Here is a 23,614-nt window from a genome sequence, read left to right on the forward strand (position 1 = left end):
CACATTAGAAGTTAAGTTTTGATCACCCCAATGATGTGAATTTGCTAATTTATTTTAAAATGGCTTCTCTGTGGAAGATGAACTTCAAATTCATTATGGCTTTTTCCCCCCCCTTCAGGCACAATAACAGGGATGAGTTTTCCAAAACAGTTCTATCTCACAGCTGGATTTCTGCACAATTATAATCACTGACAAAAATACATTTGACTAAATTTACGCTGATGTGCTACCTATTTGAAACACATTTTTTTTTTTTTTTTTAAAAAACCCCTAATGTTCTACTGCTTGAATCCCCGTACTATACAGAAATGAACTGCAACAAATGACTCCCTAGAAGGTAAGAAATCAGTCTAAAACCTAAGATATGCTTTTGAAAAATGGCCAACGGTGCACACAATATACAGACGATATACATGGAGTTTAATGGGCTCAATCAGGAAAACAGCCATGAATTTCAAATGCAAAGTAAATCATGTTTCTTTATGAGGCTTTAGAGAATAGATACATTTCTTGAGGATTTTTTTCCTTTTCAGCAGCTGAGTGCTCTTATTCTGCTACTTTATTCTTGCAGACAGCTTGACATCATGCTGCTGTACCTGCGTTCATGGCTGTCTGGGGCATCCTGGAGCATCGGCTGCATCTCCTCCTGGGGTGAGGGGGTGAGAGTGGCTGTGGACTGGTGACTGTAAGACACGGCAGCAGGGGAAGAAGCTGCCCCACGGATGGGAGGAGTGGGCCCCCTCTCCATCTCTTCTTCCTCCTCCAGCTCATCAGGCTGCAGGTACATGTGAGAGGGGGGCATGGGGCACTGCATGTCTGGATCACAGCTGCCAGCAGAGAGAAACAAGCCTCATTACCTTCATATCGCTCAGCAAAAACATGAACTTTTTTTTTTTATTGAAGCCAGAAAACATCCTCTAAATATTCATGTCAGCCTTCTATCAGAGTCTGACATGAACCTAGCACTAATGGACAGAAAATGCTCGGGGCAATTGTTTGGAATGAATGTGGAGAAAAGGCAGCAGCAATGAACTAGTATTTAAATATACTGTCAGATCAGATGACCATTTAGACATGCCCCACCTTTCTTCCATTGGTAGAGAGTATTCCTCTGTGTTCCGAGTTGGGGGTGGGTTTGCAGGAGGAGGGGGCAGAAGGTCAGCCCAATTCATTGTGCTTTGTTTGGGTACTTTGGTGGTGCGCACTCCCTTCTTTTGACCCTGACTCCCTGTTCACAAAAGGGAAAACGATCATTCACAGGACCGCTACAGATACACATACTCTCCGTCTCTAAAAATCACATCAATTATTAATGCTGGAGAAATCACAAGGTAACAAAGATACTGACAGCAGAGACAATTGACATTAATAAGGCTGACTGACAAGAAAACGATAATTTTACATGTGAGAGTGAAAAGGCTAATGCAACTCTCCAATTTATGTAAGTATTACTGCTCAGAAATTAAATGAGGGGAAATACTATAAAGCAGCTATTTCCCTGAAGGGGTATAACCCAGTATGAAGAGGAAAGGTAGAAGGAAAACAGCAGAAAAGGGTCCAATTAATAGAAAACTATTAAAATTGTGAACCAATGAGCTGTGATGTGCAGGCAGCACTAAAGGCTGCTCCTTAATGGCTTGAACTTCAAACGCAATATCAGAATGGATACATGGCATTAAGGTGGCAGTGTTGCATGCCGTCTGCAATGTGTTATCATTTGTCCTTGTCCAAAGACAGACATTGAGGCCATGATGAAATTAGGCTGCTCCATACTGGAATTAAAGTAAAGCCAATTAACGGAAGTAATGCAAAATAAGCAAGGACAAACACAGAAATAAAAAGTACAAAGCAGAATAACAAACACAAAATAATTTGAAGATGCATTTCCTTTTATCTAATTTGCTTTAAACATCCTTGGATGATGTTGCATAAAGAAAACAAAACACAATGGAAACATGCTCTCATGCCTTTGTTTCAAAGTATTGTTGGCACTTGTGTTTTATTCACCATGTTTCCACACTGAAGGCTTTGCTTCAAGATGGGCTAACATGCAAATTAATCAAATTACAATTGAAAGCATATTTTATTAGTGGCTCAAAGTGATTTAAAGCCTTTGAGAAAACTGGGATTTTTAAAATGGAGCTTGAGGGTATATGTGATTATAGAATTCATAGTAATAATTTAGCTGGAAAAATAATATTTTGCCTTTTTTTTTTTTTCTTCCTGCGAACATCGAATGAGTCTGTGTTGATTTGTATAACTGCCGACTGCCCGACCTGAAAAAACTCCTGTCCTTGCTCCTCTAACCATCTTACCGGAGGTACTACTGCTGCCCCGGTCAGAGCTGTTGTAGGAGCCCCCAGTGTGGCTGTCATGAGTCTGGCTGTAGGGAATGGTGGCTGGCATAGGGCTGTCACCTCCTCTGTAGCGATCTGGTGGTGAGGATAGTGAAGGATATAGTTATTTCAGGGAGGCAGGCAAACAGGGACACCACAGAGACGACTACTTTGTACTAAACAAAGATCACCGCTTTACATTAGAAATGTTAAACAATATATGGAGTGAAATGAGATTACACTGAGAACTATGTATTTAGCTACACATGAAACATGCAGGTCATGCTTTCATATTCATTCTCATGTGAGTATGTGAACACATGCAACAGCTGCACTGAAATCTTCAAACTATCACACCAGCTGTGGTTCCTTTCTTCAGGTACGACCAGGTGATGATAGCTTCATTCAAAGCATCTTTAAAGATCTTTGAGTTATCTTTATCTTTCCTTTAGAAACCTGACACCAAGGATAAACTCTCACACCTGCTTTCGTTATAAAACGAGACACCCTAGATACCAAAAGATGATAGCAATTCAAGCCTGGCCCTCATTTAGCAGTAAAGATTCTACTTGATTGCGTGGAGAGGTTGCATGAATGCCATACAGACAGGCAGAAAGACAGTGATGGTGCTTTTGTTGAATGAAAAGGACTGAGACAGAGCCAAGGGATACATGAGCAGGAAACTCTTCTACACGTATCCAGAGTGGGGCGAAACAGCCAGGAGAAGAGAGAAGTGAGGGAAAAATCGAGTGGAAGAAGATCATGGCTTGGAGTTGGCCTCTCTAAAGATGGCTGCTGGCTATTCCACACACTCACCCTTGTTCAGCTTGTTTTGCTCCATGATGTTGTACTGCAGCTGGGAGCTTATTTCCTGTTTCTGCTGCTGGACTGAGGGGGGCTTCCAGCAGTGTTTCTCATTCACCTCTCCTCCACCCACGAGTCCACCTCCACTCCCTCCAGTCACTCTGTCTGAGTTCATGTTGTTTCCCATAATGGAGGACTGGATGAGCTGAGTGGTGGCATAAGGTGTCGGCTGGCCCCCTGGACCTACAAAGCGGCCATCTTTAAGGTTTGGGCTGTTGAAGGTCTTCATCTCATTGATCTTGTTGGACAGGTCTACATCTCCATAGACTCCTGACTCAGGCACCATAAGGTTGGTCTGCTTGTTTTCCATCTGGTTGTTATAATTGGCGATACAGTCGGCTGAAGAACATGAGGAGGGCATTTAGTCAGTCTTTTCTACTGCTGATCAGCTTAGCAGCAGTATGCCAGTTTGGCAAAAGATTTCAAACAATAAGGCATCATTTCATCTACTGTCGAGCTGAAAAAATTAAGAAAAGCAACACATTTTTCATCTCAAGCTTTTTAAATGATCCCCACCTTCCAGAGAGACATTTCTACTTATGCTTTAAGTCTCAGTTTTGTTTGCAAAAATGACGATCTGCTCTAGGTGACTGACACAGGTTATGTTACCCCCTTCTCAGTTTCACCCATGACTCAGTGTAGGTGTCATCTGTGTTCTTTTTCTTCTGATGGTTGGGAGCGTCTTTGCTCATTGAGAGGGACGGAGACATGTCTGTATCAAAGACCTGGAATGAGGCGTGCAGTAAAAGCACAGCTTCACTGACAGATCCAATTTTCCCTGGCTCATAAAATATTCAAATCCTCCAGCAGATCTGAGAGCCAGCCTTGCGGTAAATACCAAGGACGGCCATAGGTGCGCGCAGCTCGTGCCACGTAACTCATGTTTCAGCTGCATGGAAAAGCTCAAACACTTCAAAAGGTTGATGTGTGAAAACGCCCCTATGGCTGAGATAAAGGGACCTTAACTCGTATTTCTTTGCTCTGTCACCTAGTCAGTGATCCTCTTAATGTTCAGAATTTAGGTTTGGCACACACACAAAGCATGCGTCTGGCAAGCTCCTTAGTGTCATACAGCAGGGTGTCATGCGAGTGAGGGCTGCCTCTAGCCTGTTATTCCCTGTTAAACATCTCAGACCACGTTAAGGTAGAGTTAAACACTTCAACCTCAGAGGGGTGATTAGCACAAAGAAAAACTCAACTTGACTATAGTCTACAAAATGAATTATTAATCCTCACTGGAAAGGTTTGAAGTCAGGAGAAACTATTTAGTGGCTGGATGGATATTGGATTGAACAGCTGGACAGGAATTATGTGCTGCCCTTAAAGGCATAGTCCCAAAGTGCATAATTTAGAACATAAAGCATTTCATTGCAATCCAAGTTCCAGAGGATAGAGGTTTTTTGGTCATGGCTGTTAATTATTAATATTACGTCCTACATCATACTCTGTGTGTGTGTGTGTGTGTGTGTGTGTGTGTGTGTGTGTGTGTGTGTGTGTGTATGTGTGTGTATGGTTTGGCAGCAATGCATAAGATTCTGAGGCCAAATATGCCTCCCTTTGTTGATAACTGTACTAGTGCTAAATAAACTAGAGGCCACCTGGTGGTGTTCTCTTTTTTCCCCCTCACCCTACTTATCTTATCTTTGCTCTGTATTTATGCCAATACATCTCACTGTATCATTTAACATACACTTATTCTTCATCACTACTTTTTCCTCTCTTTCCATCTGCATTTCCAGGTACACCCTTCTCCCTCTATCATTCTCTTTTTCTCTGCTTCTGGCCATCGTCTGCAGTCCAGCCTTGACCCCTTCGCCCGCTGCACATTTCTTAAATAACTGAGCACTTAGGGGAAATTACATTACCGGGTATAACAACTGTATGGAAATCAGCAGAGCAATTTGATTAGCAACAGAGTAGAGCTATGAGCCCTGCTCAGTGTGCTCCTTTTATTTCCTGCCTAAAACAGCTCTACTTTAACCTCAGATAAATCAAACACACAAGCGCACAGCCTCTCTTAATCCTAATATTTCTCTAGGTTTTTCTTGTGGAGACCTACAGAAGGGAGCGATACACAGAATAACTCTCCAGGGAGCTAACCTAGATATCAGATTTTACTTCCTTTTGCACTGCAGATTCCCCCAGCTCCCTACATTTCTTATCTCTACAGTTATTTTGTCAAATGATTGCATTGTTGCCTTCGAGAGGAGGGTTTATTTTGGTTGTTGACTACATACGGCACTGACAAAACATGCATACCTGGTCGGCTGTATGTTGCCAAGTTGCTGTCGCTGTTGCCATTGCCAGCAGTGCAGCAGTTGATGCTGCAGTCATTGTGGTTGGAACATGAGTTGGGCCATGTGTCGGCCAGCCAGGGTTGAGTGGCAGAGTCCCCAATGTTTAGTAAACCAGGCCTGTGGACAAAGAAAAGGAGGAGGAAAAAAACAAAAAGGGCACCAAATGGTTAACAATAGTAAGAAACCAAGCCAATGCCGCAGTGACATTTATGTGAATGAACTGCAACACCCACAATAACATAATATTTGAAAGAGAAGATTATGTGAGTTTATTTATCCAGCTGAGAAGGGGAAAAGTAGAAATCCGGCTTTAGCACTTTTTGCCTTTCGGCCACACACAGGCCCAGGGAGCACATTAGAAAAAAAGCCCAGCTAAATAGATTGTGTGTGCTTGGCTTGGCCATAGCCGATGACACTTTCCCTGAGCCCTCGTGAGCATTAGCGATCCGCCTGGATTAGACAGCTAGATAAAATTCTCTTCCAATGCTGCGAAATCCACGTCCTGAACAGGCAGTGAACCACAAATACTCAGAGAGTAGATTCCACAGTGTCACACAATATCTCTATCATTGGAAAGTGTTTTTTTTTTTTTAAGCTGTACACAAGGAGAACAGACTTGAGCAACAGAAGAAAAATGCATCCTTATCATTGTTTTGCCATCCATCTCTGTCTTGTCTCCTGTTTTTCAGCTTTAATTCAAATTCAAATCAAGATGGCTCATTTAACAAGATTCTACTGTACTATTGGACCTTAAGCCAAGTAAAGACAGGCTGTTTTTGCTCATTGAATGAATCAATTCAGTATACAAAAAGAATGCAGGAACATATATTGTTTGAGTATCCAAATCTCTATAGAGTGACTCTGGGTTCGCGTATCGAAACAGTGAATTAGCCATGAATTACATTTTCTTATTCCCTCTTAAATGACTCATTTCTTGGATTCATTTTGGGTAATGAACACATTTGTCTTGTACAGCCAAATACAATCTCACAATGACTCCTCAATCACCCTGGCAGTTATATGTTGATACTGAACAACCATTGTCTTTGTGCAGAGCTGACAATTCAGTCATACAACTGAATAATATAATGATGGCTTCAAGCTAACTGTTCATTAACAGAAGAACAACACACGCATACATTACAGTATTAACTATGTTTTGGACTAGAGTAAAGAGCGCATAATGAATGAATGCATATTTTCCTGTTTTTTCCCTGCTATTTACCAGTTATATGAACACATGCCAAATGCCATCCAATGGATATACAGGTCCAAGTCCAGACATTCTTGCTGTTTATGCAAAATGCACAATTCCACTACATTAGGCGGCGTGCTGTTGCTGCTGTGTACATGCATGTAGCTCCATTAATGTTTTATGGTGATGCTACGGCACAGCCTGGTGGTTGCATGTGGTTCTCCACCATTTGGGACAAGGATGGGCACTTGGCAGACTATATGGGGCTTTGTTCCTGTAGAATTATTACATGCTTAATGCAAGTCCTTACCCCTCTCCTCTGCTCTGTGCTACCTTTGAAAGGCACAGCACTCCCCCTAGTGTTTGTCAAAGAAAAGTACACAAGGCACACCCTACTAATATACTCCGGAGGTTTAAGGATTCTTTGTATTTGAAATTACATTCTTAGCATTCATTCACTTAATGCACCTGTTTAAAATCTAATTTTTTTTCAAAGACACTAAATGAACTCTTACCTTCCAGCACTGCTGACACCTTCTCCACCTCTTTGATATGCCACTGAAAGAGAGAAAATGAGTTTGTCGTGATTTCACCAACGCTATGATCATCGTGATGTCCTTCTTTTCACCACAGTCATGTAAATTCAACATAAAATTCTTTATTTGAGTTACTTATTTTCTTATTGAATTATTTATTTTGAATTGCCAATTTTGTGAAGAATTATTTGGGAGAAAACTGCTTTTAAGCTAGTGCTGTGTTTTTGTGTTTTGTATCAGAGCAAGTGAGTGTGTGATTGAATGCATGTGTCATCATTTCAGCTGAGTCATAGACACACACGCACACACGAAGCAACAGGAGCAGGAGGATGTGTAAGAGGCTTATGAAGAACAAAGATGCAGAGCTCTTTGGTTGTCTGGCTCGGGTTCAGCGTGTTTGAAGCTCTGTGTGCTGCAAGTTGGACTCTTTCAAGGAGCTCTAAGCTGCCGGTGTGTGTGAAGGCGAGATAAACTTCTAACTTTAATTACAATCTCTTCCCTGAGAGGAGAGAAGGTGGAAGAGGGGTAGGTTGGGCCTTTGCTGTGTTGATTCCATGTCTCTCTTTCAAAACAGGAAGTGTGTGGTGTGGTCTCTGCATGTAGCCAGAGGAGATCTTATGCAAAACTAAATTATCGCAGTCTGGTTAAAGATGACAATCAGTATAATGCTCAGTAAAATCCTAGTTTCACACAAAGTACCAGGGCAGGGAATTTCTCTCTAAAGAATCAAACCTAAACGCGCAAGCAAGGACTATGTTTCAGCTGAAAGATTTCCATGAAACAAGCCTGCCACTTCAAAATTATTCTACCTGATTGCAAGCCTCAAGGCAGACACAAAGCGCACTGCTACCGTGTAGATACAATCCCTGCACAGACAGGATCAACCAGTAGAACAACAAACACAGAGTGCACTGGATTGTCTCCTTCACTGTTACTTCCTCTTATCTATTCACACGGTTTCACATTTGCCATTTCGCTAAACACCGCCAACACCCTTTTGCACACCTCAAGGGAACAAGGAATTTCCGAGGGATGAAAGTCCACGAGTGAAAGAAGAAGGTGGAGAGAACTGTAAAGACAGACTTGCAGGGACAGAAAGATACAGATATACAAGGAGCTTTTCTTTTATCTGTTTTATGCTGTGTCACTTCAGCTCACAGATAACCTCCTTAGCTCTGCTGCCACTTGCCTATTTAATTGGTGTGTTGGAGACTCTGGTGGTGTGTCATTCTCCTAAATCCCCTCTGAGGTTGCCAGCAGCCCTTTGATCAAGTTACCACTACTATAAAACAGATTCTTGGTACTGTGGCCTCTCTTTTTTGAGCTTTAATTTCTGAAACAGCTCAAATATTTGCTGGAACATTTATGTGGAGGTAGACCATTGCTGTGCCAATTAATTGGGCCTTTCTTTGTTTTTTAATCAAGTGTTCCTCACCAACTTCTCTACAGCTGGTAATTTCTCTAATGATTCTATTAGGACTGTGGTTGTTAAAGCCATTAAAGGACGCTTTCCCCAACGGCAGTGAAAATGTTTCTGTTGTTATAAGATATTCTGGTTTGGTTTGTATTTAAAAGGAAACAAAGAGGACAACCTTCCCACTGAAAGAATAACATATATTGAAGGACAAACAAGGGATCTTTGAATAGGTTTAGGAATCTTTTTTTGGATTTTATGGGGGATGTGTTTCTGTCATTGTCAGATTCTGATTGTTTTCTTGTGTTGTTTTGTTTGTCCTCCTTTTTTCCTGAATTGGCCTTTTTCTGTTGGGAAACTGGACTGAGATGTGCTTAAGGTTTTGAGCACACTGTTTGGTATTTTTATGTTCCAAGAAGTTTGTGAAAATGGGAAAAGGCCTGTGCTGTAGTATATTGAGTTTATAAAAACATAGATACTGTATGTACTGCAGGAGAAGGTGCTTACCTGTTGGTGTAAAAGTGAAGGATGGCACTGTTGGAAAAGACAGAGAAAGAAAGTTATTGAATTATCAGAACTATCTTTCTAAATATTAACTCCACAAAATGTATAAGTTTCGCAATACACTTCAATAGCCTGTATTCACACGCTGCATGCTGCTTGCTAGTCTTTGATCCTCTCAGACATCCCAGAGGGAAAATGAATGTTGAGCCAGCTGCTGGTTCAAGTCGTGGCCCAGACTGTCAGAGGCCTGCTGTTCAGAGGTCTCGCACTGTTGAGATGTCTGTTGCTATCTCAACACTCACATCATCACCCTCGCAACTTAATTGCTCGCACAGGCATGGAAGGGATTCTTTATTAAACATCCATCTACTGTAGTAGGGTGCCTGTTTTTGAAAACTCTTGTAGAAAATAGGAGCCTAAGTATCTGATATTTACTGCAAAAAATTACTGATATCATGCTATAGTTTTTAACTTTAACTTTGTGACTTTTTCAATACAACATGTGGCAGGCAAAGAAATGCATCAAATTCTGTTTTTTTGTTTTTTTAAGATTATTGCAGCCCAACAAGTAATTATGGCCTGGTCATGAAAGCCTTAGTACAACATTATTTTCACATTTTCATTTTTATTTATTATTACTTTTTTTTTTTAAAGCATTGGTTTATGAAATGGTTCAGAAACCCAATGAAAGTGGATTAAATTCTTTAATAACTTCTATATTTTTATGGTCTTTAAAATATAGTTGAGTCGTTTCCCTGTTTGAAGAAGTTAAGAATGCTCCAGTAAACACTCCAGTTGATGCAACTTTGCCCCATGCTGGTAGTCATCCAGCACACTGCCTTAAATATGTGCATTTTTTAGAAATGTTGCACTTTGCCTTCAGACTAAAACTGCTTTTGCGAAGAGACATCTAAGAAGCAGGATACTGCTGCTGTCACATTTTTATTTCCTCAAACAATTACCTCATACAGTACCCCGTGCGAACAGATGTCCTTTAAACATCACAATCATCTTATCACGTTTGAATCTTTCCCCTTGATGCTCAAACAAATCAAAAGATATGAGTGGTTGGAAAAGATTATCTGTTTGATGAAGCCTTTGAAGAAGAGACGTACCCAAAACAGTCGTGAGAAATAGAAACGTGACTAACATGCATAAATCAAGAATCAGGTTGCCATTCTCACAGATGTTTGTTCCCAAGAGCGATGAACCAGTATGTAACCTGTGACTGTATGTAACTGCTGCTTTCTTTTCTTAAAAATGACTTGAGCTAAAAGATGTGAAGGCTTCTGTAGCATCCCATAATAACATTTGTGTTACACAGTGATGTCATTTGTAGTATTTCGAATAATGACAGAGCGCCATGAAGGTCATGAGGGAAACAAGAGAAAGCTGTTTAGACTAATTTTGCATTGACAAAATAAATGTAATCTTTTAGAGACGGTGCTAGCATATACTGTCACACACAGTAATGCAAATTCAGCTTAGCGAAGATTGTTGATTCACGTGGTTGCAATTATACTCTTTTCAAAACAAAGACCGTGGCCTCTTGTGGTCTGGGAGCACCAGGAGGAGAAAAAGGGGAGGTATGTCTGCCTCCTGGTTTTCTAAAGAGCTTCCATCTTCCTTTCTTTCTTTTTTTTTTTTCTTCCAAATTTGACCAAACATCAACATATATGATTCACAGCGGGACATGAGGTAACCTTACGCTACACTGTCTTCTCATCTCTTACCTGACCTCGGATCATGACTGCATTCATTAAATATTGGTCTTCACTTTGTTTTCTCTGTAATCTAAGACATAACAAAAAAAACCCCACAATAGCTCTCACAGACCACACAGGTAAATGTGCAGGAGATCAGGATAAGCTTAGCTGAGGTCTCTTTTACTTTGAGAGACACTGCTCCCACTTTTATCATGGCTGGAGTAAATTGAGAGCACAGATAGCCACAGATTTACAGCTAAAATCATTGTTTGTGTGTGCATCAAGGTTGAAGGGTCTATCTTCTCTAACCTTGGCAATCAGCAGTAAACCTAAACCTGGAAGTGAGGCTGTAGAAGGTAGCACTCACAGGCAACAGCTGCACAGCCCAAGGCCACACATTAAGCCAGCCAACACATAAATGAGACTCTGAAAGAGGGGCTAATGGCTCTCTTTATACTCTAAATATTGCGGGCAGAGGCTGGGGATGTCATGAACCTCATTACTTTAAGTCGGGTAAAAAAAAAAATGAATGAGTTAGGCAGAGGCTATGCCAACATCCTTGAAATACAGTCTTTGAGTTTTTGAAACAAAGGTATGAGGTCCTTATTAACCAGAATGAAATAATTGGCTGCTCTGTATCTGAAGGCCTCTCTCTCAAAAGTACTTTGACCACGTGAGAATGTGTCCTTGAAAAAGCCAGATTACAGCCAGACATTATCCCTTTCCCAGCGCAGTCAGAAGGGAGTTGGTAAAAGGAGGAATTTTGGATGCCAAAATGTACTTGACTGCAAACACTCCTAACACACTCCTGCAAAGACAGCGTGACAGAAGTATGAAAACAAAATAAAAGAGGTGTTTATGCAGTACTCTCAGCAGGAGCTCACACTGCATCTTAAAGTACTCTACGGGAGACCTCACCTCCAGCGCTGCTCTACAAAGAAATCTTTCTGTGTTTGACAGAGAGAATGTGAGGTAGGTTGGCGTCATTTAGGGTAAAGACGATGGGGAAGACCGAATTGCGTCGCACTCGCTCACTAAATGCAGTGAGAAAACCTCACTGAAGTAAACCGGCGCCTTGAATTTGACATTCAAGTTGATAGTTCGGTGAGTGTTGAATTTGTTACACTCGTGTACTGACCTTTGCGTATACCTGCATAGCTGCTGGACAGGCCATTCCGCTTCTTTCGGTGTCTGTACAACCAGATGCTGAAGACCATGAGGATAATCCAACAAGCAGCTCCTATGCCTGCTATAAATGCCGGCTGTTTGACCACATCTGAGATCTGCTGGGACAGGGGGTTCTCCTGGTTCACTGTGTCTGTCATTCGGCCAGAAGCATCTAGAACAGTGAGAACAAAGTAAGCATATTAGTAGACAGAAAAGCAGTGAAAGTGTGTGGTGGGACTTGACCCCAGGCCGCTGCATTTCAGCCATGTGGCAGTGCTCAAACTGGCACCCACAAAGTAGAAATGATTGAAGAAGCAGTATATTTTGACTTGCAAATTTTGGATGGGACAAGTGAAATAATGTGAGTTGGGAATGTGAAAACAACATTATTCAAAGCTGAAACTAAACCAAGTGGAAAAAGACTGAAAAAGAGAAATACATTTAAAATAAATGGAGCCTGCACAATACATAAATAGGGATATTCTTTCTCCTGGTACATAAAAAGATTCTTCATCTCAGCGGGTATGTATGAGGCTGGGGTTGTTGTGGAAAAGGAGTTGTTTCTATAATTCAAAAGGCTTTCATTGCAAATCCCAGTCAACAATAGCAGGTGAGCATATAAAAGCAACCAGACACATTCAAACAGAGCCTGTGCAGCATAACAGCCTGATGGAAGCGGATAGGAAAACAGAGAGACATCATTCACACCGAGCAATAGTGGTATCATAATCATATAAATAAATCCAAAGAGATCAAGCTCAAACACAGACACCACAGTAATTAGCAAACCGGGGCACATCTGTGGAAAAACTGAGGTGTGAATGCCTTGAAGCCCGTTTCACTGTGAAATGCGCTGCTGCAAAGATGCTGGCTGTACAGCTGCTCACAACAACAACCTGCTCTCGGTCTGTTTTTCTCATCGTGACACATGAAAGATTTCTTTGACTTGCCCCAACCCCTGTCACTCTGAAATTTCTTCATGTTCTCGTTACTTTGTCTTCGTCTCTTTTTCTCGCGTCTTTCATGTTGTAGCCACTCTTCTAAACTGGCACTCTTAGCCAGAAGCAAAAACACTTCCCAAAAGAAACCAGCTCGCTGCCTTTACCCCTTCCGTATCTTTCTTTGTCTCAGGCACTGAGGCTACGTCTCCATTTGGCTGCATCCCTTCTTACTTTGCCGTCTTCTCAATTTGTGGCTCTGTCTGGCCGAGGGAACGCAGCATGTCAATGTGACTAAGCAGCCCACAAGGGACTGTACAGGTATCTAGGCCGGGATGACGCATACAAGCTCCGAGTGTGACAAATGCATTTGGGTGAAGCGCTGGTCCCCGAGGCACATTGTTCCAGTGCAGTGTTGGAACATGGCAACAATCACCACAGGAACTCTTCAAGTGAGATAAATTGTATCAGTCACAGCCAATGCTTCTTCATGCCCATCCCAGCCCACTCAATCACACATTTGAAACCAGATGGAGCTCTTTCTCTCTCTGCCTCGTCCTGCTATTCATGTGTTTTCCATCTCTCCCGAGTAGGCCAGCTCAGAGCTTTGGGGAATAAAAACTGACAAAATATCTCCAAATATTTGTCCATCTAGACTAAAAGAACAAAAAACAATAAGTAAATTACAACAACTGGCCTCTGAAGCAGGCTCCGCTGTGTGTCTTAGCATTAATAACATGTCATGTCTGAGCCCGGAGTGCACGATTCATTATTGCCTTTGTTGTCTGAAGCGAAGCAGAGGCAGAAAACATTGCATCCTTGACTGGAGAATGGAGCAGGGTGCGGCAGTCAGCTCAACAGCTCTGCCACACAGGAATTTAATGTGCCTGTGATGATCGTACTGCCAGCTACTGTAAACTAAAGCTATTTCAGACTATGCAAAAGCTGTATAAGACCCCCTGTCATTCAGACTCATCAGACTCCCGTGTGGCAGGTTTGATGATGTTTTTCTAACAATAATCACTCCAATTATAGTTTTAAAACATCGTTGATGATAAAAAAGAGAAGACAGGCAGAGGCTTGCACATGGCTGTTCCCATAAAGAAGGGCATTACATAACTGTCTGTTTACTTGGCATTAAGTCCTTTCTCTCTAAAGCTCTTAATTTAAGATGTCTGGATTAATGCCATAATTATTTGTCAAATATTTGGACTTCACTCAGTTGTGAGGATTGGCAGAAGACAAAGGCACTGAAGTAATGTTTTTAAAAAAGGAAAAGAGGGGAGAGAAGCAACAGTTGTTTCTACTCACCGAGCTGAAAGAAAGTGACATCACTCTTGACCCCTGGACCTGCACCAGTGCTGGCTGCTACCTCCACACTGTAGCGGATCCCCGGGGCCAGACTGGGAATCAGCACGGAGAAGGTTGAGCCATCAACTGTACGGTTGATGTGGTACCTAGTCTCATTCCCCAAGCACCAAATCTGCCATAACAGAGACAAAGATGAAGTGGAGATTGAGGCAATGTTATGAGCGTTTCGTGAGAACATTTAGTTTGGTAGCTGCCACTGGTCTTGTGCTCTTATAATAGGCTGGGGCCATTTTAGCACAATGTGGGTATTGCGTTTCATCTCTGAGGCAGGAAAACATGTTATAACTTACAACGTTTTACAGAATATGCTCAACACAGGGTTATTATTACTTGAGGTAGTCATAACATGTCACGGAGCAGTCTCAAACCAATTAAAAACAGTAATCATCTCCATAACCCAATTTTAGCAGAAGCTTAGAGCTGCGAGTCCCTAGAAGGGCGGCTGTCTCACAGACAAACTCCAACAGGGTCACAGAAGTATACTTTAACCTGGGATTAGGACTCAGAGACATCTACATCCTGCACCTCTGTCAGTTTGTTTTCTTTACCCCTCACCTCCTTCCACCAGTTAACTGTGTTAATATGCTCACTTCATCCAGCGTGTGTGTTTTTGCACTTCTGTGATGAAAACTACAAAGGCTTAAAATTTCCTGTGCATCTTAAAAATTGTGGTGAGAAGCAGTGCCGCTGGGGACTGAGCTCAGTAATGAGCAGGGAACACTCTCGAACTGTACTTAAAAACCATGAAATTACTCTAAAGTCTATCAGCAGAAAACATTTACCTGGAAAATTAACAGTGGCTTAACTTTTTCACAGGCTCTGCCTCATCTCCCTTTTTGCCACTCACCTATATCTCTTGTGACTCATAAAGGCTTTCCAATTAAAATAAAGGACTTCCACAGCATAATGTATGACAGGACAGTGCTGTCCTATATTGGCCATTGTTAAAGTGTGAATATTATCTGGTAAAGAGGTAGGACAGGGGACTAGAGTTGTTACAGAAAGAAAGATACTGAGGTCTTTTGCCAAAAGTTTACTCTCATTCTTATACACACACTACACTGATGTCTCTACTACATCTTTATTGACAGCAGGAAATAAAGGCGAGTAGTTTGTTCTTCAAAGGAAACTTCTCATTTTCATTAATACCACTACAATCATATATTATAAAACAGAGGTGGGACCAAGTCATTGTTTTGCAAGTCTCAAGTAAGTCTCAAGTCTTTATCCTCAAATCACAAGTCAAGTCTCAAGTAATGTCAGGCAAGTCAGAGTCAAGCCTCAAGTCACTGGTGTAAAAGTCCGAGTAAAGTCACAAGTCTGAAACTTTGAATTTCAAGTCCTTTCGAGCCTTTAAAAAAAAACGGAAAAAAAATGTCGCAGTTATATGCTAAATGCAAATATTAGACCATGTGATTTTTAAATTTCTGTTTTTCTCAATACACGACGAAATAGTGAACTTAGAAAATATACACAAATTGTTTAATTGCACCTCTATAAAATGCAGCTCAATTAAACTTAGCTCCAAGAATAATTTTCACCGACAATTCTGAGATAAGCTGCATGTTATTCTTGGATGTGCTTGTAGGACCGGCTTTAAAATAGCATGACAAAAATATCATACACAATAAAGTTAGTTGACATCACAAAGTTAGATGAAGTCAGCTATCTCATCATAGCAAAAGAGAAGCACCACCTACTGTTCTTTATGCAACTTCAACTGTCAGACAAAGTTGGAAGTTGTTCCATCTCCGTCTGTGATTCTCTTCTTGCATGTTTTGCATATTGCATTTCGTTTTTTTGTTGACTACTTCATAGTTTATGTACCTGGAAAAAAAAAAAAAACTACTCGCAGCATTTTTGAACGTTTTTTTTTCTTCTTAAAAAAAAAATCTGGTTAATTTGATTGGCTGTGCTACAGCTCAGGCACACATACGTACGGAGTGTGGTTGGAATAAATGAATGAATGAATTGAATGAATGGTGCACACTTTCTATATAATATGTGTGTTCAATTTTAGATTTGGGGTGAAATATCAAGTCTTTTCAAGTAAACCGGTTCAAGTCCAATTCAAGTCCCAAGTCACTGGTGTAAAAGTCCAAGTCAAGTCAAAGTCTTAGAACATTTTTTCAAGTCAAGTCTAAAGTCATAAAATTAATGACTCGAGTCTGACTCGAGTCCAAGTCATGTGACTCGAGTCCACACCTCTGTTATAAAATACATAATCTCCCCTAAACTCCTAAAAAACTAACATTCCATCTCTACTTCACAAACACATCTGTAATCACAGCTTGAAGCCTCACTACAGCCCAGCAAATAATAAAAGATAATAATAACATTTTGGTGAAAAATATACAACACTGATAGATTTTTACTTTTGAAATGCCACAAGATGTGTGAATTTACCACCTCCACCAGATGGCACTGTTTCACAACTGTTTCCACTAGCTTTCCAACTTTCCTGCCTCTGAGCTTTTGTCAGCAGACACAGAGGTGTACAAAGGTATGCCTCGTCTAGGAATTCATTACCTTTCCATGTCTATGTATTGTCTCTTTCTCTGTTATTCTTTTATCTGAGCATCTTCACCTCTGTTTTGTCTCCTTTGTGTCTCTTTCTGAACAGTCCTACTTGCACAGACCTGAGGTAAGTGCTGGCTGTTTGGGGTTTTTTTTCTTCCTTGTTACCTTGTACTCCTGGACCACCCCATTCTGCTCCTCTTCTGGAGGGGGTTGCCAGGAGACGATGATGGCAGTCCCATTGTCCCCACTCTCTGTCACTGTAACCTTACGAGGAGGGGCACTGGGGGCTGGGGAGGTAGACAAAAGAAAAAAAAATGTTCATATATGATAGGGGGGAAAAAAAGCCTAAGTGCCTACAGTCTCTCCCTGCTTTCTCTGTGCAATTTAGCTGTCAGAATTTCTTCTGTGTGTGACTAAAGCTCATGTGTGAACAAATGACTAATTATCAAATTTATAAGCATTTTTTAAAATCTGAAACATCACTTTGCTAAATGTAAGTGTTTTTTGGGGGGTAAAAGCAAACAACTGTTATTCAGAATAGACAGTTATAGTGCTGGGGCATATGCTGCTGTGTGAGCGCCAACCTGTGATGGTAATTAAGCGCACACAAAAGAAAAAAGAAAAAGTCACAGTGTGCGTGAGTGTTACAAACAGACATCATTATGAGAAAACAAACGTTATGTTTAGAACTCCAGAAACAATTATCGACACAATTGGAAACAAAGGAGAATCCAGCAGAAAAAGATCAAAACACTCCCACACATGCAACACAGAAAAACGCACGCACTCCAGTAAACACTCTGCACTACAAATTAAAATTTGCAGTTGGGTTTAAACCAAACCTCACAAGTCTGCCACAACCACACCCTTATGAAAAATGAGTATAACACTTGCACTGGGGTGTCGTATATTGCTCGCCATACCCAAGCATGCGTGAATATAACACAGTTAGCGATAACATAATCCTGCCTGCTGCCAGCAGCTGTTGTATTCTCTCACACATGCAAGCCGTGCATATAAAACGGTGTAAACATGAAAACATGCATGCACACATGCAAGCACTGAAGCACTCTCGCACACAGCCGTACACATTTACACCCTCCCCACCTTCCTCCAGCGTCTTGCCAATTTTGACATCACTGTCTGTTCCCTGGAATTCATTGAAGAAGGGGCGGACTTTGAATTCGTATGTGACGCCCTTCCGAAGGTGCGGCACGACGGCGCTGCCCTCCCCAGGGGTTCGCACCTCAAACACGGCCCATTCACTCCTCTGTTGCCCCTCTGGTGAAGGCCTGTACATCACCTTGTAGCCCTGGATGTACTGTGACTGCTGCTCCACCTAGTGAACGCAACAGGAACAGAGGCAAAGGTGGTGTCAGCTTAACTGGATCATGCATGTAACAACTAACAGTGGCAAATGATACGGCAGCGTAATAAACTGTAGCATCACTGGACAGCCATGGATTCATGCAACGGATACGCCAGACGCAGATGGAATGGGGTGCTAACTCATCACATCACCCCTCTGTTTATCCATCCCCATCTTCTACATTTCTCCTTTCGAAAGTCTGTCTATGCGCCATTTGGAGCAGCAGTGATTTGTGCAAACCACACTATGAGGTCATTGGCCAAAGGTTCCTCCAAGTCTGGAGCTGCTTAAATAGGGCCCAGACTCCCAGAACTGCCTGTCTCATCCTGTCCTGCTCTCTACTGACTGCTAAAGTCAGGAAAGAGAATAAAAAGTGCACCTTTATACACGAAGTAGTAGTAGTAGTAGTAGTAAACAAAAAAACAAAAATACAAACAAACAAAAAAATGGTGTGTAGCTGAATAAAGACATTTTTTTAAATCATAGTGATAATTAATGTTACTTCCAACAGGGTTAAAGAAAAGAATAACTGTTAACCAGTATGCTAATATCCCTATGAGTCCCTGTGGAAGGCAGGCAGCACTGGCTTGTAAAGATTTTAGTGATTTCTTTATCCCTCCCCCATAAAATATGCTGCTGGCTCAGGTGGTCTTCATTAAGCTGAAAACTGTGCAAGCATTTACCACAACACAAAGGAAAATGTAAAACCAAGAAACTGCACATTGAGAATAGATTTAACCCCACAAAACAAGGAAGTTGTGGTGCTCCCTCCTGTCATGTCTTTTACTGGAACATTCCAGCGAGACAGAGCAACTGGGCAGTAATGGTTTAAATCAGTCTTGACATGTCAGTATCCTTTTTACATTTCCTAAGCCCCATTTATCACTCACTATGGCACTTCATAATACCTGGGAATGCTGGGGTGGCCTTGTGTCAAAAGACAGAACTGGGATTGTTTTTACCCCTTGGTGACCCCCATCCTATAGTCTAATATCTACTATGCAAGGAAGTCGGTGGAGCACAAAAGCGTATTTGCATTGTTCCAAAAACATACATTTGCCAGATTAGTTATAGAAGGCCATTGGTACTTGTTATTTAGCTTGTACCAGCAAAGAAAAATCACCATGAGCTGCCGTTTCTACTTCTTCCTCACCCACCTATCCGTTTTAACATCTGTAAGCCATTTCTACTTTAGAGCATGAGTTGGCAGCTTCTTCCTTCTCACTCGTATTATTTTAACAGCCGTCAACTGTTTTCAATCTTAGATGGCACAGTCTGGCATGGCACACACTGCTATATAGCACTACATGGCCTGTTGCAAGAGGTTGTGCTCTGAAGTCTAGCTTTTGGGTGGATGAGTGGTCCGCTATAGACAGAACTGCAAATCTTTGGTTTCTGGCCAGCTGACCAGTTCAGACTGATGCCAGATGGACACTAAGAAAACTTGGATTGTGTTCCAGGCTGCTTTCTGCAGTGTCCTTTCTCTGTACGATGCTAGGATGTTAGTACATCTGCTCGGCTAAGTGGTCTGACAAATTGACCATAGGCCTATAACTAAACTAACCTTGAAGCTCTAGTGACGAGCTATACCAACGATCCACTCTGCAATCTGATCCTGAGAAAAAACAAACTACAACAGTCCATTCATTGCTAAAATTATACTCACTGTCCACTGAACCCTGACAGATGAGGAGGAGAGAATAGTGGGGTTGTGCAGGTGGATGACAGCATCTCCTAGCTCCCTCTGAATCTGACGATGGTCCACACCCTGACTGGTGGGAGGGATATCTGTGTGGAGGCGAACAAAAATGAAAAATAGTGGTTCATATTTTAAAACTCCAAATGTGACATTATTATATTTTTAAATTTACATCAATAAGAATTTATTATATAGTTCTCACCTTGTGTTTTCACAGCATCAGTGATTGGACTGGGATCGCTCAGCCCATAGGCATTGGCTGCCCGTACTAAGAAGAGGTAGACTGCACTGGGCTTCAAGCCCTTCAGTACAAATGACTCAGGTTTCACATGCTCTGCCAAGGTCTGCCAGCTGCTTCCTGATGCATGACTGTGGACACACCACAAAGAGAATTAAGATTTAAAAAGCTTTAAATGAAGCCCTCCAGTTATTAGTTTGTTCTTGGCCAAGCTTTACCTGAAGGCTTCTATGATATAGGAAGTGGGCGTGGCTCCAGCATTAAGGTTTGGTTTCCAGGAAAGCGTGACAGAGCTACGGGTAACATCAGTGACCTCAGGTTTGGAAGGAGCGCTGGGGATCAGGTTTGGGTCAGTAGGTCTGTTTGGCTGGAATTGGGCCCCAGATTCTAAATGCAGAACAGAGAAAGGCAAATAATAAGGAAAACATAGTCTACTGCTGTTTTCCAACAACCAGGGGAATGTGGAACATCTCCAAGGCTTATGTCTCGTGTTCGCCTTCAGTTTAAATAAACACAATCACCAAAATAAACGAGAAAAAAAGAATACACTTGTTAGTAAAATGGTTAGGCTTACCTTGGACCTCTAAATAGGCTTTCCAAGAGGCCTCTCCACTGGGTGTGGAGGCAGTGCAGGTGTAGGTGCCAGTGTCACTGAGCTGAAAGAGGAGGAGGAGAAGGGAGGATGTTTGTTTAAATGGAAATTATTTAAATGTGTCCCACGGTTTCCTGAACTGGGCTCTGCCTCTTGTTATCTTCACCCTACCATCATTGCTTTTGCTTATTGACATGCTGAAGGAGTCTGTAGCAGGCAGCTGTCATTGCCTGATAATCTCAATATCATCTCCTTTTGAGCAGAAACTGGGGGAAAGCAGCTGGAAAGGCCAAAAGTGGCGGAGCATTCCTAGTCAAATGGAAAAGATTTTCACAGGATCATACACTAATTGGAGACCTTTTCTCCCTTTGCCATCCACCTGAATGCCAAACATGAAAGTGACTGCTCTGTGCAACACATGTGGTATATGTTTAAACCTTGATTCATGATTCATGTGCTTGTAGATGTACTGTAACTTTGCCAGACAAAGACAAGGTTCACTTGCATTTTGGAAAATGTGAACCATTGTGCAGCAAATGGGTAATTTAGTATATTTGTGGAACTGGGCATAACTGGAAAAGGGCTTATTTGTCTTTCTTTCTGACTAGTTTGTTTTGAATAAAAATAAAATTTTAATAAAATTCTATTAATGCATTAGGTTCAGGGGAAAGAGTTCTTTCAGTTAAAATGCAGCAGTTTAAGAAAAACTGAAGAAACACATGTTCTCTTTAAAAAATAAAGTCAAAGTTCCAGACATCTGGATCTGGATCCAACCAAAAACAAATCAGAATTTCTTGGCTTGTAGCCTGAATTTCCTCCTAATTTAACTGAGATTTGTTGACAAGTTTCTAAGATGCTAATAAGCCAAACATGAAACATAAACATGATGGCACAGATTACAAAAAGGTACATTTTTAAAACTGTCTGTTCTGTCAGCTGGAGTCTATGCCGCTGCTTGATACTAATAACTCTGTTACGGTTTGTTAGTGATCGACGCTATTCTGACACTACTGTGCTTATGTTTAGACAGTAAAACAGAAAAAAATGAAAAAGATAAATGTTTGAATCATGAAGTATAAGCATATCCTGTCAACAGACCTCTGTTTTCCCCCCACCCAAATAAGAATAAATTCATTAAAACAGTAACACCCGCAAAACAATATGAATAAAATATATCACCCTACACATCAAAAACATCTTCATTAAAATATTGTCTGGTATAAATGACAAGTTCATTAATGTAAAGTGCCTGCAGAGTTTACTCTTCTACAGCAGGGGAAGGGTTCAAATGCATCTCCTTTCCTGCCTGGCGGCCCAGTCGCACTGCAATCTTGTCACCACAAGACGTGCCGGCATTCATCAGAACGCCGCAAAATGACGTGACCTCTGACCCTGTGACGCCTCCATCTGGAAGACACGTCGTTGCCCCCTCCTTGTCTCTACCTAGAAGTGTGTTCAGCATCACACAGCTTGCCATGACACATAGACGTGTGCGCACACACACACACACGAAGCCCACAGCGCCTGCTGACTGACAAGAACTACAGACTGTTCAACTTCACAGACTCCATTTCAGATCTGCGGCAACTGACTGACAGCCTGCTGAGGGTTGGCTGCTGGCAGGCAACACATGCTTTATTTACCAGCCAGCAGGGGTTTGCCAAGCACATTATGCATGTGATATGGGTAACCTTGAAGTCTATTTTAAATTGATTGAAATCATGTATTATATATAGTGTATATAAATACATGGCAATTTAGGAGATTTTGAGTGAAATTATGAACAGCAGTGGGTACTACGCTGTCCTTTAACTTTGCTTGACACTAAAAACAGACTTTTTTTAAACGTGTCCAGGTGTCTCACCTTTGCATAGCGTATCTGCAGTGCACCTGTGTCCAGTTGCTTGACCCTGGAGTCATGTGTGGACACTAAGACGCCGTCCTTCCTCCACAGGATGGTGGGTGTAGGGTTACCAGATGTCACACAGTTAAGAACAACCGTGCCATCCACAGCCACCGTCTGATTGGTTGGGCCTTGGCGGATGACTGGTGGCGGGCGGTCTGACACAACTGTGGAAGCAGGAAGGAAAATGGGCAATTATGTGGATGGCGCTAATCTGTGAAGGTTTCATGTGGTGTAGCGGGGAAAGAAAAGACACGGGATTCAGTCAGTTATATCCAGCTTGTGGGAGTAAACACACAAAAGGTATAGAACGGTGAGAATTGGGTAAACAACCTTGTAACAATGAAAGAATGGGAAAACTGCAAGGGTAGCAGGAGAGGAATTAAATTCAATTTTAAGAACTGGAAGCAATTTTCTAATCATTCAACAGCAGGAGTCCAACTTAGCCAAATAAAAACAGTGTAATTAAAATGAAAGCGGCTCAGATACTTCAGTCCTCTCGCTGCAGATCCACTAGACGACTAGCAGTATACATAAAAACGCTTGCAGCCAACAATTCCCTGGCCCATCCCCCTGCCATAAAACACCAAACAGGGAAAAAAGGCTTAAAAAAAAAAAACATCTAGCCAGAACAGACAAAGGTATTAGCATGAGGATGTTTAAACTCCTCCCTGTCTCACAGCCTGTGAACCCCGGGTGTTCAACACAAATCAAACAAAGACACAGAGTGAAAGCGTGTGTTTGACAGAAAAAGGATGTAATGCACAAAAACGGCGGAAGACTTTAAATAATTTCTGCCGTTTGCGATTCATCATATTCCTACTATAGGTTTTCTGCCTCCCCCAGATTATCATTATTATTCATAGCACTATTGATGACCACTGCTGTCAGCCCCACTGATTTACTAGCAAGTTGCATTCAGTGAGAAGAACTCAAATTAATATCTAACGCAGTGTAAAAGCAAC

The 23,614-nt window shown here is 41.6% G+C and overlaps 1 protein-coding gene and 1 long non-coding RNA gene across 9 annotated transcripts in view; one reads left to right on the forward strand and one right to left on the reverse strand.

The window, feature by feature from the left end:
- Nucleotides 1-23,614, reverse strand: part of robo1 (roundabout, axon guidance receptor, homolog 1 (Drosophila)) — a 197,030-nt gene that overhangs the window by 6,260 nt on the left and 167,156 nt on the right. For 6 of the 8 annotated variants that reach the window (XM_040037796.1, XM_040037795.1, XM_040037798.1 and 3 more), the window contains 16 exons: nucleotides 22,611-22,816; nucleotides 20,729-20,810; nucleotides 20,373-20,541; nucleotides 20,119-20,285; nucleotides 19,884-20,005; nucleotides 17,956-18,187; nucleotides 17,014-17,135; nucleotides 14,269-14,440; nucleotides 11,991-12,191; nucleotides 9,150-9,176; nucleotides 7,208-7,250; nucleotides 5,460-5,614; nucleotides 3,153-3,539; nucleotides 2,316-2,432; nucleotides 1,084-1,228; nucleotides 597-827 (listed from right to left, as the gene is read on the reverse strand). In XM_040037796.1, the coding sequence (XP_039893730.1) occupies nucleotides 597-827; nucleotides 1,084-1,228; nucleotides 2,316-2,432; nucleotides 3,153-3,539; nucleotides 5,460-5,614; nucleotides 7,208-7,250; nucleotides 9,150-9,176; nucleotides 11,991-12,191; nucleotides 14,269-14,440; nucleotides 17,014-17,135; nucleotides 17,956-18,187; nucleotides 19,884-20,005; nucleotides 20,119-20,285; nucleotides 20,373-20,541; nucleotides 20,729-20,810; nucleotides 22,611-22,816 (2,578 nt within the window). The remainder of the gene's footprint in view (nucleotides 1-596; nucleotides 828-1,083; nucleotides 1,229-2,315; nucleotides 2,433-3,152; nucleotides 3,540-5,459; nucleotides 5,615-7,207; nucleotides 7,251-9,149; nucleotides 9,177-11,990; nucleotides 12,192-14,268; nucleotides 14,441-17,013; nucleotides 17,136-17,955; nucleotides 18,188-19,883; nucleotides 20,006-20,118; nucleotides 20,286-20,372; nucleotides 20,542-20,728; nucleotides 20,811-22,610; nucleotides 22,817-23,614) is intronic. The other 2 variants (XM_040037797.1, XM_040037801.1) reach the window with 2 other exon arrangements.
- Nucleotides 6,741-13,622, forward strand: LOC120737221. Its single transcript, XR_005696701.1, has 2 exons — nucleotides 6,741-7,329; nucleotides 7,511-13,622. It is a non-coding gene; the product is annotated as an uncharacterized LOC120737221 (long non-coding RNA).

The sequence above is a fragment of the Simochromis diagramma genome, unplaced genomic scaffold, assembly GCF_900408965.1.
Source record: "Simochromis diagramma unplaced genomic scaffold, fSimDia1.1 OVJJ01000463.1, whole genome shotgun sequence".
In the NCBI taxonomy this organism is placed as follows: Eukaryota; Metazoa; Chordata; class Actinopteri; order Cichliformes; family Cichlidae; genus Simochromis; species Simochromis diagramma.